At 49.7% G+C, this 14,766-nt stretch overlaps 1 protein-coding gene across 2 annotated transcripts in view; it reads left to right on the top strand.

The window, feature by feature from the left end:
- Window positions 1-14,766, top strand: part of EIF1AD (eukaryotic translation initiation factor 1A domain containing) — a 346,850-nt gene that overhangs the window by 209,738 nt on the left and 122,346 nt on the right. For both annotated transcript variants that reach the window (XM_086938293.1, XM_086938294.1), the window contains one exon: window positions 13,721-13,774. In XM_086938293.1, the coding sequence (XP_086794419.1) occupies window positions 13,721-13,774 (54 nt within the window). The remainder of the gene's footprint in view (window positions 1-13,720; window positions 13,775-14,766) is intronic.

Genomic DNA, 14,766 nt, shown 5'->3' with positions numbered 1-14,766 from the left:
TGATCACCAACTTCCTATCCAGGAAGTAAATACCAGTGTTTGAAGTGAGGTTCTTCGACCCACCCAAATGAGTTCTGAGCACCTTCTGCCTTTTAAAGAGACCCTGACAGACACACTTTGTTCAAACTATTCCCCTTGACAAGCAATCCAAGAGAATATATACCTTGGGGATGAGGGTCTTTTTTGTGAGGTGACTTTCCTTTCTGTGAATGCCAACTACCTTCTCGGGCTCTATTCTCACTCTTAGTGGGACTCAGCGTCTCAGGTGCACCCTTTTGCCCCAGTAGAAGCCTGTGCTATCCTCTCAGACTGTGCAGGGCAGTCATGATGTGGCAAAATTCTCTATCCGCTGAGGGGCTACAAACTACAAATTTGCTTGCTAGGGTGATAGGCACCATTGTGGCTCTTAGCAGGCATGCCAGGCCTGGCCTGGATTTTTGTGGGATATTCATGAACCCATCATGGGCATGGCATTCGATGGTTCCCGTCTTTATGGCGACAAAGTGGATTCATCCCGAAGTGCTTTAAAGACAACAGGGCCATAGCATGCTCCCTAGGCCTTTCTGCTCCTGTGCCAGCCACACCAGCAGTTCCGTCCCCTCTGTGGCCATGTTTGAGGATTTCAGTATCACCACCAAATACAGCCTGCACAGCAATCCCCACAAATCCTTTTGTGGTCATAGCACCCATCAAACACGTGCACTACAAGGGCAGGGTGCAGCCCGGTCTTGTGCCCCTGTTGTAAGGTTCGACAGGACCTGTACACAAAAGACTCCATTTTGAACTACACGTTAAAACTTGGCATATTTTTAGAGGGTGACTTTTTACATGCTTTGCACATACATGATAACCTGCACATACATGATAACCTAATAAGAAAGTATTCTGCTTGCAGCATAACATTTGTACACTCTGTACAAGGCTAAGGAATACTGATCATACTGCTGTTGCTTTGGTTGTCTGGTTAGAGATAGCTCGGAATTGGAAAGGGAAACAATCATAGCAGTGTTGCACCTCTGACACAGTGCGATCGGTAGAGAGCTTTGAATTTATAAACCAACTATGAGCCACATTAATCAGGGAAGCACTTCTATGGATTATTCTGGAACTTGTAGCCTGTGACTGAGATGGAGCCCTGCTTACTCTAATCTCAATTCTGCAAAGAACAGCGGCCTGTTCCACACCTGACTGGCTTTCTGATACATCTTACACAGGTATGGGGGTTGAGTTGTCTCAAGGGATCTGGCAGAGGGTACTCTCACCATGCTCTTGGACATGTAGGAAGTATTAGGTAGGGGTACAAGTATGATATATCCTCATATATTCATATAATCAGTGTAACATCATAATGATTCTTCACCATTCTTGTAATGCTGGTTGAAGTGCCTTTTTTTCTTTTGCTAATGATATCTGATAGAAACATCTTGCCGCAGATTCTCTCCCTTTGAATTTTCCAGGTGTCAGACAGGATTCAGAAGATTTTTCTTCAACCAATACCCCTGTGCGCTGGTAGCTGGCGTCAGTCGGCTCAACATGTCTGCTTCATCCATGGCACCTTTATAGACACCACCTTGGCGTGCTAACGTCATTCTTTTCTTTCTGCGCCAGTCATGTGCTGATCCATGAAGAGAGTTACCCTGTGTCACTTTTTAGGCCGAGCCTGGGCAGCGCATGCTCTGCCCTGCAAGGCATTCTGCATTCAGGTTCGGAATTAAAGCCCCGCCCATCTTTTTAATTGGCTCCTGTCACTCATTAGTAAACTGGCTTTTCATTGGTCAATAGACTTAATAGTTCCTCCTTAGTACCGCCTTGTCTCATCTTGTAACCTCCCATAAGGACTGGCCCTCTTGCTTGTGTTATTACTTGGCAGACTTTAATTACAGACTCCAAGCACTATTTTCTTAAACCACTTTGACCTGCCAGCTGTTGCAGGCAGGAGACACTCTTGTGCAAAGCTTTTTACTAACTTGGTATGGCGTCTGCTTTATGGACGTCGTGCCATTGCTTTTAAATTTGCTCCGAGAGAGCGGTCCCTAAATCTGCTTGCGGCCCGGCAGGCAAAACTGCATTGCTCAACTCCTCGGATGTCCCAGTCCAGGTTGAGCGGAAGGTCCCGGCTCTGCTCCATGAGTCCCATGTCCTCTTCGTCCCACTCAAAATCATCTGGACATTCAGTTAAGAGGCCCAAAAAATACGAGAAGTTGAAGCATGCTTCCCACTGTCTGTTGGCCGACACAACAGAGGAGCCGTGGCGTTCAAAGCCTCGTTCTACAGAACCTGCGTGTCCTCATTCTGATTCCCGACAGCCTGGAGCCGGAATAGCATTGACAGACGCCGAAGCTGATGTCAACAGGACCTCCAGGTTGTAGGTCATTTCCTGAGCCCTATTCTGAAGGGCTAGGAGTGGGAGAAGATTGGAAGGGATTGCGGGACTCTTTATTAGACCAGCCTGATGAGGAAATGGACTGGTATGAGGAATTGGGTGAGGCCAGTGGACTCGATACCTTTCTCCCCCCCTACAGTTGCTATGGAGGAGGGGAGTGTCTTATGCTGTGGTGGTTAAAAGGGTGAGGTTCTTGGCCTTCAGCTTCCTGTAGCGGAGACAAAGACTAACATCTTGACGAAGGTGCTACAGCTAGGAGTTTTCTCCTCAGAACCCCTACTCACGTTTAATGAGGCCCTCACGGACGTTCTACTGGGAACCTGATCCAAGAGCAGCAGAGGGGCTCCTGTGAATAGGGCAATTGCCTGCCACCAACGCATTGCTCAGGGCAACCTCCATATCCTCACCACCCATCCTACCCCAGAGAGTTTGGTAGTCCAGGCCTCCATGTCCCAGGGCGCTTTCCCTTCCACTTTCCAAGATACGGAGTCCATGAGGCTGGATAGATGGGGCAAGAACTTTTTTCCCCACAAGTCTTGGATTGCAGTTAGGGAACACCATATGCTTACTGGGACGTTGCCTCCACGGGTCCCAGAGGAGGCCCAGGCGGTCCTTCCTCAAGCAGTGTCAAATGGGAGAAATACTGCAAAGTTTGTCATTCGATGTGGTCTAGACACAACCAACTCGCGGGTCTGAGCAACTTCATCCACAATGGCTGTCAGATGCGACACCTAGCTGAGAACATCTGTCTTTTTTTCTGGGGCTGTCGAGCCTCACTCATGGGCATGCCCTTTGATGGCACCCGTCTCTTTGGGACAAGGAAGACACCTGGGGCGCTTTAAGGACTCATGGGCTACGGGCAAGTCCTTGGGCCTCTCACTGGCCACACGTCCCCAGTCTGCCTTTCATGGCTACAGAAAGAGCTTTCAGCTGCGCCAGCCATACCCATGCCACAGAGCTGCACAAGTTCAGCAACCCCTGCGGAGCTGCGGTCATTCTGACCATGTGGAACAAGCAGCCAGAGGGAGGGTCAGACCACCACCCCCGGCAGCTTCATCCTCCAAATCCTCCTAGTCTCTCCCTTACAGATAATAGGTGGCCAGTTAGTGACAGGATCAGCCATCACCTCCACCACTTGCAGACCATCACATCGGACAGGCAGTCCAAAGGGGCTACTCCCTCCCCTTCATGACCACCCCTTCCTCCATGCCTTTGTCCTCCGAACGGCTGACGCAGGATTATTTAATTTTACTCCGGGAGGAAGTCATGACTCTTGGCCAAAGGAGCCATAGGGTGGGTCCCGGCACTAGATGTTGACTGTGGCTCCTATTGCTGCTACTTTCTGACCCTGAAAAAGAACAAGGGCTTTCGTCCTATCCTAAACCTTTGAGTCCTCAAGTACATCCTTGGAAATGAAAAATTAAAGATGCTCAAACAAGCTCAGGTTCTGTCTGCCCTTGATCGGGGAGACTGGATGGTAGCGTTGGACTTGCAGGATGCCTATTTCCTCGTTCCCTTCCTGCCTGCCCATCGGCGCTACCTTTGGTTTACGGTAGGCCATGAGCATTTTCAGTTCACCATGCTCCCCCTTGGCCTTACCAGTGCCCTTTGGGTGTTCATCCAGGTGATGGTGGTGGTGTCAGCTCATCTGCGCTGATCATGGGTGTCAGTCTTCCCCTATCTCAACGCCTGGATGTTGAAGGTGGTCGACCAGGCTGTCGGCTCCTAACTCCAGACTATGGGGAACCTCCTGCATTCACTGTGTTTGCGATAAACGTGTCGAAGTCCCACCTGACTATCTCCCAGATGCTACCTTTCATCAGAGCATTTCTGGATGCAATGCAGATTCAGGCCTAACCTCCCCAGTGGCGAGTCCAGGATAATCAGGCTATGATACTGTTTCAGCCTCTATCCTGCATGTTGGTGAGGAGGACTCTGAGGCTGCTGGGCCTCATGGCATCCTACATGCTGTTAGTAACACATGCCAGATGGCGTATGTATGCTCTGCAGTGGGACCTGAAGTTCTAGTGGGCCCCAGCATCGGGGGAATCTCTCCGATATGGTCCAGATCTCGTAGGGAACGGCACAAGACCTGCAGTGGTGGCTGACAAACCGTGATTGGGTCAGAGGCAGACCCTCTTTTTTTCCCACCCAGATCTCACAGTAGTGACAGATGTCCCTCCTTGGATGGGACTTCCACCCGGAAGAGGCAGAAATCAGAGGACTCTGTTCTCCGGTGGAATCCGGACTCCACGTCAACTAGCTGGAGCCCTGGGAGCTCCGACTGGCATTGAAAGACTTTCTCGACGGAGAATGCGTGATTTAAGCAGTTTTGCGTGCTGCAGTTTCCAAGTCGGCTCTCGCTTGGAGACGCTTTTTGTCTCAAAAGGAGCTCAGGCCTCCTGTACGCCTTTCCGCACATACCACTCCTCCATAGAGTTCTCAAGAACATCAGGAACAACTGGGCCTAAGTCATCCTTGTGGCTCTAGATTGGGCACGGAAAGTTTGGTATCCTGAGCTCCTGGAAATGAGCATCGATCCTTCAATCAGGCTGCCCCTTCAGGAGGATATCTCTTGCAACAGCAGTGTAGGGTTGTTCACCCGCTCCTGTCAACTTTATGCCTTCTTGTGTGCAGATTGTGCGGCGCAGTTGACTCCTTTTAACATTCCTCCCGAAGTTTGCAGTATTATTGTGGCAGCCAATCATCCATCCACTAAGACAGTATACTCCTGCCGGTGGAAGAAATTTGTATTCTATTGTACAGAGAAGTCTATCAACCCTCTTTCAGCTTCCTTTGCCGATGTTTTACTATTTATTTTGACTCTCACCCACTATGAGCTGTGCGATGAGCACCCTGAAGGGGTATTTGTCTGCTCCATCTGCTTTCCCGAGGCTGCCAAACCAACCCTCCTTATTTAAGTCACCTATTGTTAGTCAATTCTTAACCACTTCGATGCTGATGACGAGCTCAGCTCGTCATCAGGCTTACCTGCTGTGTGCTGATGACGAGCTGAGCTCGTCATGTAACGCTGTAAATTTAAAAATGCCGCACACAGGGGGAAAAGCCGCCGCAGCGATGCGGTTAAAAGAGCACCAGGCCACAAACCAAGTCTGTGGATGCCTGCTGTTAGGAGAAGTTTGTGGCCTGGTGCGCTTTTAAACAGACCACCACACTACATACCAAACTGTCTGAAGTTTCGCTGTTTCGGTGTGCCCTAGCCCAGCCAGGCTTGCTGTGGGCACAATTGGCTCTTTTGACCTTTTTTACAGATACCGGGCCAGACCTAGTCGGTCAAGTCACTGATTAAAATGTTTCCTCAAGGGATTACAATATATGTTCACCCCGTCAGTCTGTAATGCCCCAGTGGGATTTCATTTTAGTCCCCACATTCTTCATGGGTGGCCTTTTAGCCTCTACACAGCTCATAGGTTCTCTACACAGCTTTCCTCTAAGGCTGCTCCCCCCCCCCAAGGCAGTATGGTGGGTGAGTTGCAGGCTCTCACCCACTGGTTTCTGATCAAGGAAGGGCCTGGCCTGTCAGTTCAGGCTGGACTGTTCCCATAAGGCACAGTGTCATGACTGATTTGCACATGGCTGGGTACAAACTGGGGTGGCATGATGAACAAAAGAACGATGGATTTAACCCAGATCTCATGACTGGTGATGAGTATTTTAACTGCTTTTGCACTCTGTCCATCATCTTGTTGTGTTTCATATGTTTGCCCTAAGCGGCCACGGGTAAGCTCAAATATGAGTCCCTTTCTCTCTGTGCCAGTGAATTCAAGCTACCCTGGCTGAAGAGGGTTGATACCTTGAAACCGGTGCCAGGATGCTTCTTTACGGTCCAGGGAGGAACTGGCCTAGCAGTTCAGGTTGGACTGTTCCCATGAGGAGCAGGGTCAAGACTGATTTGCATATGGCTGGATCCAAACAGGGGTGGCATAGTGAGCAAATGAACAATGGATTTAACTCAGATCTCTTGACTGTGGGGAGTGTTTGATAAGTTTTCGCACTCTGTCCATCATCTTGTGTTTGCTGAGTTATAGGCTCTGTCAGTCAAACTGCATTGTACCACTTTCCACTCAGACAACCTTGTCCTGCAGACTCAAGCTTCCTCCCGTCCAAAGGTAGTGACTCCCATTCATGTCAGTCAGAGTCATCACTCTTCAGAGTTCTTTGCTCTGCCTCATTCCGCTAAGGAGGAAGGACTTCACTGGCTGGATCCTTAAAGGGCTCTAAGCTTCTACATTGATTGTAACAAAGATCACCCTGTGAATGTTTAACTCTTATCGGATTCTCTCAGGCACAGGAAGGCAAGGCTGCATAGAAAATTACCACATTATGCTGGATCACACTCTGCGTTAAGATCTGCTACTCACGTGCCCAAAGAAACTTCCTCAAGACTTGTGGGCTCATTCTACCAGAGCCAAGGCTTCTACCACTGCGTTAGCGCTTGGGATGCCTGTTCTAAACATTTGTGAGGAGGCAGCTGTGTTCTAGGGGTGGGCTATAAATTCCACCTCGCCTGTAGAGTTCGCGGAGTTCTGGCCACTCTGCTTTACACTTTTAACATGGAGTTCTAGTCAAACGCTGCAGGGCAGAGTATTTTCCCACTGTGGCTTGCCAGCAGAAAGTTGGCAAGCGAGAACTAGCATCCTCTTACTGCATTTTCTGGTCCTGGGAAGGCACCTGAAGAGATTTTCTCAAAACTGCGGTCGCGCCCGTCCGCTCTGAGAAAGCTGTATCTGAAAGAAACACGTTAGTGATAGATTCCTAACCTTAGAATTACCCCCAGGCATCAGACTGAATCCGGAAAGTTTTCAGCAGTACCCCTGCGCATTGGAAGGTGGCGTTGTGCGGCTCCATGTCCGTCATAGGCGTCTTGATCGCTGGGATGACGTCGCAGCAGCTACTTAGACGCCACCCTTGTGCGCTGACGTCAGTTCTTTCTTTTTCCGCACCAGCAAGCGCAGATTCGGAGAGAGCGATACCCCCAGTCAATTTTTGACTGAGTTTTTTTGGGTGGGATCTTTGTCTCTGTCTTTTGAGTCTTTGACTCCTAGTGTATAGTGATGCTCGGTTTCAAGTCTTGCGAGGTTTGTCCCCACATGATGTCGGTGACAGACCCGTACCACTAGTGTCTCTACCGCCTGGGGTGTGACCAAGAACCCGCGTCGTGCCCCGACCTCCGGGCCATGGCTCCGAAAACTTTGCAGGAGCAGTCCCGAAAGTTGCTTGAGGCCCGGGAGTAGGTTGCGGGCCGTTCAAGATCCTGGTCCTGTGGGAGGTCGAGGGTCGTGGAGCCGCCACCATCGTTGGATGAAGTCTTCGCACTCAGGGTCAGGTAAGACAAAGCACAAGAAGTCAAAAAAGCAACGTCGCTCTTCGCCTTTCCCAACCCTGTCCCCACGACACGGCTCAGGGTGCGGGTGGTGCCTAGCCCGCGGTTCCGGCGGAGCCTACGCAGGCGCCGTCGTCCTATGCACCCTTCCCGGGTCAGTCGGCGACTCCGGCCCAGCTGCAGGAATTTCTGTTCGCTATGGCCCTACTCTTCATCCCTTCAGGCCCCGCCAGCGTGTCTGCGGGCCACGCAGGTCCGACTGGGGGTCCTTGCCCTTGTTTGTCGGCGGCTCCGGCCCCGGCGCTGCGAAACCCCCCTGGATCCATGCAAGGATCCCAGCGGATGTCTGTTGACCTCGTACAACCTCCACCGACGTCTACGGCACTACCACCGGCGTCGGCCGGCTATCCGGCAGATGTCTTCCCCGGCTTCAACCCCGACATGGAGACGGTGGTGGACATGTGTTGCTCGATGCCGATTTCAAAGCCAATGGGGAATTTCTATCCCTAACTCCATCCTCCTCCATCTTTCTCACCTGCCCAGCAGGTTATGGATGACGGGGAGGACTGGGAGGTGTCTGAAGACCCTCTTGCAGCCCAATGCCAGTTAGACCTGGACTGTGCAGGGGATTTCTGTTTCGCCAGTTCAGGGATGTGGTCTGTGAACACTGCATGTCTCTTGGGCCGTTATTCTCACTCCATGTGGGATACGGTGGTGCAGGTGCTGCCTCATTGTCCGCAGGAGGCCCGGACGATGCGATCCAAAGCTATTCCTGAGGGGAGAGATGCAGCCTAGTTCACGATTCCTTGTGGCCTTGACACTGCCGACTCAGGAGTGGATCTATGCCGTCACACCTGGCTGAGGTCCGCTGGCTTTTCAGTGGATGTCCAAGAACACTCTGATGGACATGCCCTTTGATGGCACTCACCTTTTTGGCGACAAGGCAGATAGTGCGTTGGAGCGCTTTAAGGACTCGTGGGCTACGCCAAGTCCTTGGGCCTTTTTGCCACGCACACTCCTTCGGGGTCTGCTTTTTGCACCTTTCGTGGTCAAGGAAGGGGCGGCCTGACACGTTTGTTTCAAAGCCACAGACCTGTGCAGCAACAGTCTCCGCGCAGCCGCAGGACCCGCGAGGTGGGTCACGGGCCAGCGGGCGTGACAGTCCACTACCTCCTCTGCCACCACTGCCTCCAAACCTTCCTAGTCTGGTGTTTCAGGCCCAGTGGGCGGCAGGATTCACCATTACCTCCCCCACTGGCGCACCATCACTACGGACAGGTGGGTTTTACAGATTATCCGACGGGCTACTCCCTCCCCTTCAAGACCACCCCTCCAGCCATGCCACCTCAGTACCACCGCATGTCGGGGAATCACTTGGCACTTCTCTAGCAGGAAGTTGTGGCCCTCTTCGCCAAGGGGCCCATTGAGCGCGTTCCGACACCAGAAGTAGGTTGTGGTTGTTACTCCCACTTCTTCCTTGTTCCAAAGATGGACAAGGGTCTGCGTCCTATCTTAGACCTTCAGAACGTCAATCGATTCCTCCGGAAAGAGAAGTTCAAGATGCTAACACATAATCGGGTCTTGTCTGCCCTGGACCCGCAAGACTGGATGGTAGCGTTGGACTTGCAGGACGCTTATTTTCATATCCCTGTTCTGCTTGCCCACCGGCGTTACCTGTGGTTCACGGTAGGCCACGAGCACTTTCAGTTCACCGTGCTCCCTTGAGGCCTTACCAGCGCCCCTCGGGTGTTCACTAAAGTGATGGTGGTGGTCGCAGCTCATCTGCGCAGATCAGGGGTTTCAGTCTTCACCTATCTCGACGACTGGTTGTTGAAGGCAGGCTCGCCCCAGGCAGTCGTCTCCCTCCTCCAGACTCTGGCCGACCTCCTGCATTTACTGGGGTTCTCCATCAGCGTGCCGATGTCGCACCTGATTCCCTCTCAGAAGCTCCTCTTTATCGGAGCGGTTCTGGACACTGCGCAGTTTCGGGTTTATCCTCCCGAACACAGAGTCTGGGACATTTGGGTTATGATTCCGACTTTTCGGCCCATATCCTGGGTTTCGGTCAGGATGACCTTGAGGCTGCTGGGCCTCATGGCCTCCTGCTGACCAATCATGCCAGATGGCATATGCGGGCTCTGCAGTGGGACCTGAAGTTCCAGTGGGTGCAGCATCAAGGGGACCTGTCAGAGTACATCCAGATCTCGGAGGGCACTGCACGACAGTTGCAGTGGTGGCTCACTAACTAGCATTGTGTCAGCGGCAGATCACTCTCCCTTCCCCAACCGGAACACACAGTGGTGATGGATGCGTCCCTCCTGGGATGGGGTGGCCACATGGGAAAGGCGGAGATCAGAGGCCTCTGGTCTCAGGTGGAGTCCAGGCTCCATATCAACCTTCTGGAGCTCCGGGCGGTCCTACTTGCACTGAAGCATTCCTTCCCTCTTCAAGGGTAGAGTAGTGCAGGTGTTCACAGACTACACCACCGCCATGTGGTACTGCAACAAGAAAGGTGGGGTGAGGTTGTGGACCCTATGTCGGGAGGCTCAGCGTCTCTGGACATGGCTGGAACGTCAAGGCATTTCCTTGGTGGTTCAACATTTGGCAGGTTCTTTGAACTCCAGGGCGGATGAACTCAGCCGCAGGTACATGATGGATCACGAATGACATATTCACTAGGAGGTGGCGCAAGGTCTCTTTCAACAGTGAGGAGAGCCTTGGTTAGGTCTACTCGCCACTGAAGAGAATGCGCAATGTCAGCAGTTCTGCGCGTTGGAATTTCCAAGGCGGCACTCGCTCGGCGGCGCTTTTCGTCACTACTGGAGTTGCGGTCTGTTGTATGCCTTTCCGCCTATACCACGTCTACCCAGAGTGCTGAAGAAGATCAGGCGTGACCGTGCCCAAGTCATTCTTGTGGCCCCGGACTGGGCTCGAAGAGTTTGGTATCCCGAGCTACTCAGTATGAGTGTGGATCCCCTGATCCGACTGCCTCTTCAGGAGGATTTTCCGTTGCAGCAGCAGGGGACAGGCCTCCACCGAACCTGTCCAGCCTCCACCTCCTTGCGTGGAGATTAAGCAGCACTAGTTGATTCCATTTGATTTGCCTCCTGAAGTCTGTGATATCATTCTGGCAGCCAGGCGTCCCTCCACTAAATCGGTATATGCCTGCAGGTGGAACACATTTGTGGCATGGTGCGCAGCAAAGGCTGTAGATTCCCTTTCTGCCCCTCTTTCAGAAGTTCTTTTGTTCCTTCTGTCTTCGGCCCGGCATGGCTCTGCTCTGGGCACTATTAAGGGCTAGCTTTCAGCAATTTCGGCCTTTCTCAGGGTCCCTGATCAGCCCTCTCTTTTCAAGTCCCCTGTCGTGAATAGATTTCTCAAAGGCATTACTCACCTTTTCCCTCCTATTCTGTTTGTGATGCCGCAGTGGGACTTGATTTTGGATCTTACTTATTTGATGTGCGCTCCTTTTGAGCCACTTCACAAACGTCCTCTTCGTTTACTGACTTTAAAGACTGCTTTCCTGGCTGCCATCACCTCCGCTAGGCATGTGAGTGAGCGAGCTCCAGGCTCTTTCCTGTAAACCTGCTTTGCTGTCTGTTCATCCGGACAAGGTTGTGCTCCGCACTCGTCCTTCCTTCCTGCCAGAGGTTGTTACTGCCTTCCATATTGGGCAAACTGCCACCTTGTCCACTTTCTTTTCACCACCGGACCCTTCCAGAAAGGAAGAGAGGCTCCACCATCTGGACCCAAAACGTGTGCCATCATTCTACCTGAATCGCACACAACAGTAGGCGCCAAGAAAGGCCTGGCTGTACACAAGAGGACTATCCCCCGCTGGGTCGTCTTGTGTATAAAAGCCTGCTATTCTCTGGCTATAAAGGAACCTCCAGTGGGGCTATGCACCCATTCTACCAGGGCGACACAGCTACTACTGCATTTGGACGTGGTATCCCCCTGCAAGACATCTGTCAGGCAGCCACGTGAGCCTCGCTATACACTTTTACTAAGCATTATTGCCTTGACAGCCAAGTCCGGAGAGACTGCTTCTTTGGCCGTTCTGTTCTCCATGACTTTCTGGTGAGATCTTAGTTCGCAGATCCACCACTGGGGTTGGTATTGCTGAGGTATCTATTCTACGGTAAGGAATCTATCACTAACGTGTCTCTTTCAGATGCACAAGTTACCTTCTGTAACGATATATCTGTAAGAGACATTAGTTAGTGATAGATTCCCTACTGCCCCACCCCTCCTCCCCGTTCTGCGAACTGATTTCTAGGGTTAAGGTCATCCCTTTCAGGGTCCGAGTTTCAATGCACCAGTAGTCAGTATCTTGCATGGCTCTGCGTTCCTGGCGCGGAAAGTCGTGTTCAGAACTGACATCCGTGCACAAGGGTGCCGTCTAAGTAGCTGCTGCAAAGTCAACCCTGCAATCACGATGCCTACGACTGACTTGGAGCCACACGACGCCACCTTCCTACGCGCAGGATTACTGCTGATAAAAACGTTCCGGTTCCAGTCTTACGCCTGGAAATAATCCTAAGGTAAGGAATCTATCACTAACTAATGTCTCTCATAGATATATTGTTACCGAAGGTAAGTAACTTGTGCTGTTCGAGTAGAAAATCTACACGGACAGCAGCAAAGAAGCAGCGCCCTCTAGTGCACCTCGAGGTGCCATTTGCACTGATTTTGCAGTGCGGAACAAGCTCCTGGCGCTAAACATCAGCACGACATGCCGATTTCAGCCCACTCTCAGAACTCCATGGAAGATTTCCGCCCACCCCTACTATGTTCATGAGGCACTATACTGTAGACAGCCAGGTCTTCCTGTAGTACACTTTACCCTCTCTGCCCTTCAGGACTTCATTTGTTTCAGTAGCTGGTGGTGGTCTGGTGGTAGTACTGATATTAGAAGTATCAGTGTTAGTGCTAACAACAGTAGTAGACTACTAGTACCAAACACGCAAGCTATAGGATTAGTGGTGAGACAGAATAACAGCAATGAGAGTGGTGAATTGATTGATAAGTATCTGTATGCTGGGGGCTGCATGATTGAAATTACATGGACCAGTTTTAAGGTGTTTGAAGGAGTGGGATTGCATAGAATCTGAGATTGTGTGGGAATGGCCATTGGAGTTCCTATTTATGTAACCCTGTTAGTAGAAAATGAGAGGAAATTCAACCTTACATTTTGATCTTTTGATCCTGTAATGTTTCGCCTGTCTGCACATCCTGTCCTTTTAGAATGCAGCTTAATTTCATGCACTGAATAGTTCTCAAAATGGAAGATAGATCAAATAATAAAGCATATTTATGAAAAGTTAAAGCAAGATCAATAGAAATAGGTTTAAAAAAATTAAAGGCCAACGCCGAAATTGTGTTTTCTGTTTCCTAAAACATAAAAACTCTGAACGAGGACAACATAGAAAAATGTGAAGTCTATTCTTTACACCACTGATCTCTTCGAGATCGTGGGTTACTTGGTAGACGTTTTTCATGTCCTGAACAATCCGTTCCACTCTGCTAACTTTTGTTTTCCTACCAACCCCACATAGACATCCGCGTCGAGGGGTGGGAATACATTGTGAAGATGGTATCAAGATATGGGAGTATTGTAGGCTTTCGTCAATGTCTTATTGTGTCTTTCAAAAATGCATTTAGATGATGCCCTCAGTTTTCAATTGTAGAAAAAACAAGTATCCATTTTAAACCGATGCCCTTCAAGGTAAAATGATGCACATCGTAAGAATACTATAATAGTTGCAAAATTATTGTCTCAGGCAAGTCGCTTTTTAATATTATTTTTGCAAAGCCCTGGTACTCCCTAATGCCTGGAAGATGTGCAATTTTATGTTCACAAAATTGTGACTTTAGTTTATAGATGTCCCGCTGTTGTGCTGCCAAAGGAGATCCGTGTAGGTTGACATTCTTAATATAATGTAAAAAAGTCTCAAACCCACCACTGATTGGTTATGTGTTCTCATTAACAGGCCAGAGAAGTTTTCTATTGACTCTGCAGGAGGTGCTGCTGGTGATAAAGATGGGTAAGAGCATTAAACCGTTTTTCATGTATGGGAATTTGACCCAAGCAAAGACTTCAGAAATTCTGGGCAGCCTTGGACTGATTTATCACATTAACACCGCACAAGAGCTCTGGAACATTTGATTCTACAGTCTTCTGGTAGTTTTAGACTTTTTCTTCCATTAAGAAGTAGGAAGTATGAACAGTTTTATGTATTTCATGAGTTGCAACTCTGATTTACCATTCGAGGTAAGTAGCCACTGACACTAAATTTGGCGCAGTTGTAGGTTTGCTAACATATTGTGGAAGAAACAAATGAACAGACATGAATTTGTGACTAAACCATAAAGACTGGTGGCCTTTGCTCTATCGCCACCAAGACAGCCATAGCCCTAATTACCACTATTATTGATGGTATACTCCAAGTGCCGTAAATGTCCTCCTGTAAGAAGAACAACTTTCACTTAAAGGGCCACCTAGACCATGATTTGGACTACAGTGCGTAGATCAGTCCAAGAACTTATTCTGGCAATTACGGACAGATACCTGTGCAAACACTTCTTGTTGATTGCTGTCATTCGTTGAATGTGTGTGGCTATGTGCATAATGTAACTTTCAACAGCATCACCCTATTTGGAAAAAAAGTCTGGGCCATTGAAAAATGAAAGAATCAGCTTCCCACTTCTGGTGGGGGAAGACTCCAGTTAAATCAAGTCAGTGATATGGTATCAACTGATACACATGGATGTTTATAGAATGCAACAAGTATTGTGTCCAAATAACCCAGTATTTGCAGATTTGTCCCAAAACAAAAATGTTCAAGAGGGACCATCTATAATATAATTCCTATTCAATAGTGATGCAGATGGTGTAAAGCAGGTGCGCAATAGAGAAAGCAGCCCTGCCCGAGAGGTCCCAAGGATTATGTTCTACTTATTTTCCAGTTCTAAAAAAAAGGAATAAAACAGTTAGGCCTTTTCCTAACAAGTCTTTTGTTACACACAGCAGAGATGA

Source organism: Lissotriton vulgaris, chromosome 9, assembly GCF_964263255.1.
Source record: "Lissotriton vulgaris chromosome 9, aLisVul1.2, whole genome shotgun sequence".
Classification (NCBI taxonomy): domain Eukaryota; kingdom Metazoa; phylum Chordata; class Amphibia; order Caudata; family Salamandridae; genus Lissotriton; species Lissotriton vulgaris.
The sequence above is the reverse complement of the archived record's forward strand: the minus strand, read 5'-3'. Positions and strand labels throughout refer to the sequence as shown.